The sequence below is a fragment of the Corylus avellana genome, chromosome ca11 (assembly GCF_901000735.1).
Source record: "Corylus avellana chromosome ca11, CavTom2PMs-1.0".
In the NCBI taxonomy this organism is placed as follows: Eukaryota; Viridiplantae; Streptophyta; class Magnoliopsida; order Fagales; family Betulaceae; genus Corylus; species Corylus avellana.
In genome coordinates this window covers 3,185,240-3,188,916 of record NC_081551.1, presented here as the reverse complement: position 1 = coordinate 3,188,916, position 3,677 = coordinate 3,185,240, and the positions used below count along the sequence as shown (strand labels likewise).

General features: G+C 35.8%; 1 protein-coding gene across 1 annotated transcript; it reads right to left on the bottom strand.

The window, feature by feature from the left end:
• Nucleotides 1–677: 677 nt before the first annotated feature.
• On the bottom strand, nucleotides 678–3,677 carry LOC132164926 (G-type lectin S-receptor-like serine/threonine-protein kinase At1g67520; the record flags this gene model as incomplete). The annotated part of the gene is given in 7 exon segments (XM_059575446.1): nucleotides 678–1,767; nucleotides 1,892–2,050; nucleotides 2,053–2,291; nucleotides 2,388–2,598; nucleotides 2,679–2,878; nucleotides 2,970–3,083; nucleotides 3,199–3,677. Coding segments are annotated over 7 exon segments (1,708 nt in total), but the record flags the coding sequence as incomplete, so codon positions are not given.

Genomic DNA, 3,677 nt, shown 5'->3' with positions numbered 1-3,677 from the left:
ACAACCTCACCTACTAAGGAACTAATATGATACTTAACACCCATGAATTCACCCACTCAACAATGTAAACAATTAATATTTTCAATATAGGACTAACCTTTTAGGATAGCACAAATCTCCTAAATCAAAATTTAATAACTTAGAGCTCTATTTTTGTACCAAAGCATCTGATATATATATATATATATATTAGCATAAGCAATGGCATTCCAAGAACCTGCAGGACCAACTATGAAAGAGTCGAGAAGCAAATTACTGCTGCACAGTATTCAATATACTTATGCTTTGATATTTTATTATGGCTCAAAGTGGCTTCATCACTCCGAGTAAGACAACAATTTTTTTTTTTTACAGACAAATAACCAGAGTCTCATTTTATACAGGATGACAATTGTATTTCCCTACCGCATACTAATTGTTCACCACACTTTTTGTAAATAGCATCCTTTTTTGTTTTTGTTTTTTTGATGAATCAGTATCAATTTTATAACAGCTACTATATACCTGTCTACAATTCGAGTACTGCTCTTTTTGCGTCTTTTCAAAATTGATGTAACTTTTAAAATTATCATTGAATCAAAATTAAATAATCATCTATCACAAATTTAATGGTGAATTGAAAAGTTACATCAATTTTGAGATGACACAAAGAATATGAGTCTTCTTTTTAGCATTACTCGTATAATTTATAATGTTGCATTAGACCAGCAGAAACCAAGATTTTGAAACATACTTCAAAATCTCAAAACACTCAGCAACAAACCATATCAAAACATAGAACAAACAAAGGCAAAACAATACCAGGATCCGGCATCAATCCCCCAATTGTAGCAAATTTGTACATTACCCGTTGCATGTCCTCCTAAATTTACTTGCTCATAATGCAGACTCTAACCTTCAACTTTATTTTCTGCTGAAATTGGTCCTCAGTCAGGGGACAGTTTGCATGCTTAACATCATTTCTGCTTCTCCAAATATGATACACAGTAGATCCATACGCAAGCCTACAAACAAAAGCTTTGAAAACCTTCTTCCTCCACTGTTTCAGCCCTTCTTCAACAATATACACAATGGTCTTCAACAGCACACAACTTCATAACATTTCTCCAAATTCTACCACTATAGCTACAGCTAAAGAACAAGTGATCCCTGTCTTCTATAACATGCCGGCAAAGCATACATTTTGTGTCCTCGTGATAACCCCACCTCAACAATTTATCACCTGTGGTTAATGCATTTTTCATTGCCAACCAAAGAATAAAAGCATGTTTTGGTATTTTGAGAGGAAACCATATTAGTTGCCACCAATCCACACACCCCTGTTTATTTCTCAAAGCATTCCATGTATCAAAACTGGAATATTTATCAGTTTTGGAAAATCACAAAAACAATATCATAGCACATTAAAATATCAAAAAATGCTTTACCACAACACAGAAAAACATTTCTTTCACCCTCTATTTATCGGGGATCCATCTCTGAAATGGTTATAGTTGCTGAACTACTTTCCCGTTCATTGCTAGGTAGATTTGTCTCTATCAATTGTCTTTGAGCAGAAAATGCTATTTGTTTTGGAGTAGGAAGTGGCATAGTTTCATTGGTAAGCATAGAGATAATATCAGACATAGTTGGCCTATCCGCCGCAAACTCTTGTACGCATAAGAGACCCACATGAATGCATCTCAAAATCTGGAGTGTAGAATAGGATTCAAGCAGAGTCGAATCCATTAGTTCCAAACTTCTATCTTCTCTCCATAATTCCCAGGCCTGCAACCAACCCATGTCCCACAATTTATTTTCCAGTTCAATTTGATCATTTAGAACCCAAACTTGATAGTATTAACAAGTACAAAGCAAAAACATAAATATGAGATTTAGCCTAGCTACTTACATATCCTACTAAGTTCATGGGGCGTTCAGGATGATAAATGCCTCTAGTTTTTTGGCCACTAACAATCTCCAATATTAGAACTCCAAAACTGTATACATTTGACTTCTCTGAAAAATTTCCTTCCATGAGGATAAAGTAGGGACATAACAAGTGTCTACTTACTGTGTTCCAACTACTCTTCCTGTATTAGCTTCAGCATCGTTCAGACCAAAAACCTTGGCCATGCCAAAATCCGATATTTTAGGATTCATGTCATCATCAAGCAAGATGTTACTTGCTTTTAAATCTCTATGAATAATTCTTAGTCTAGAATATTTATGCAAATAAAGAAGTCCTTGAGCAATGCCTTCAATGATGTTGTAACGTCGCTTCCAATCCAAAAGCTCCCTTTTCTTTGGATCTAGAAAGAGTATGTATAGACAATTAGTACGTCCTTAAGTTACAATTAAAGATTCAAAGTAATTTGAACAAATGAAAGAGATGTAGCATGGCAAACCAAAGAGGAAAAAGTCCAAGCTTTTGTTGGGCATGTATTCATAGATCAACATCTTTTCATCTCTATTAACACAACAACCCAAAAGTCTAACAAGATTCATGTGCTGGAGTTTTGCAATTAGTATAAGCTCATTCTTGAACTCCACTAATCCTTGTCCAGAACTTCTAGAAAGTCTCTTCACAGCTATCTTTTGTCCCTCGGGTAATTTTCCCTGAATTAGAGTACTTATAAGGGAGAGCTTTAAACTTGTTAATAAAAGCACAATGGAAATTGTAGAGGACCAAGCCTTACCTTATATACAGGACCAAAACCACCTTGTCCAAGTTTATTTTCAATAGAAAAGTTGTCTGTGGCAGCTACAACGGACGCAAAACTGAATACTTTCAAATCATGACCTTTCTTCCCATCATTGTTAATCTCATTTGCGTCTCCAAATCTGTTTGAAGTCGTCAATTCGAGTAATGTAGCTTCCTCACTGCTTTCCTGCTCCCCTGTTGCACAAAATATTCATGGTTAAACTCAATCTTTATCTGAGTTTATAAATTAATTGATCTTCTATTTAATTAGTAGCTAAAATCTTACATTGGATTTTTTTCCTCCACAAAAAACTTAAGAATCCCAAGATTACAACTAAAGCAGCCACTGTTGCTATGATCCATATCCACCATTTGATTTTTCTGATGCTGGGCTTATCTCCTACTCAAAGGTTTATGAAGTACTAACTTAGCACAAACGTTTCATAGAAAAAAAAAAAACTCACTAAATCACGCGCAGCTGCGCAGCTGCGGGGTTGTGGGTGGGGGGTGCTTACCAGTTTTGATCAGAACATAAAACTGTTCTCTATTGCCAAGTTGATCTTCTTCAAATTGACTAGTGTAGAACCGGCATCCAGTTTCATTAATGTAAACCGTACCAAAACCAGAACAGGAACAATTGCTCGAGCATTGAGCCCAACAATCACCAATACTGATACTCGAATTGACATCCAAACGAGATGGTGCCGTTTGAGAAAAAGAACCAAGTTTTTTCACGAACATTTGATTGCTATTCCTGCAAGTGGATGTATTTTTCTGTGCACACCCACGATTAGAGGAATGACCAAAACACATACCTCTTCCCACAAAAAAAGCTTTTGGGTTATCTGTAAGGGACCCGTCTGAGCCCAAGACCCACCTCGAAACACTCATATCTGGAGAAGAATAATTGAAGTATCTCTCAGTCTCATTAGAAACATAACTAAAATTGTAATAGCGCCAATCTAAAGTCATCGTACCAACATTCTCAAAATCC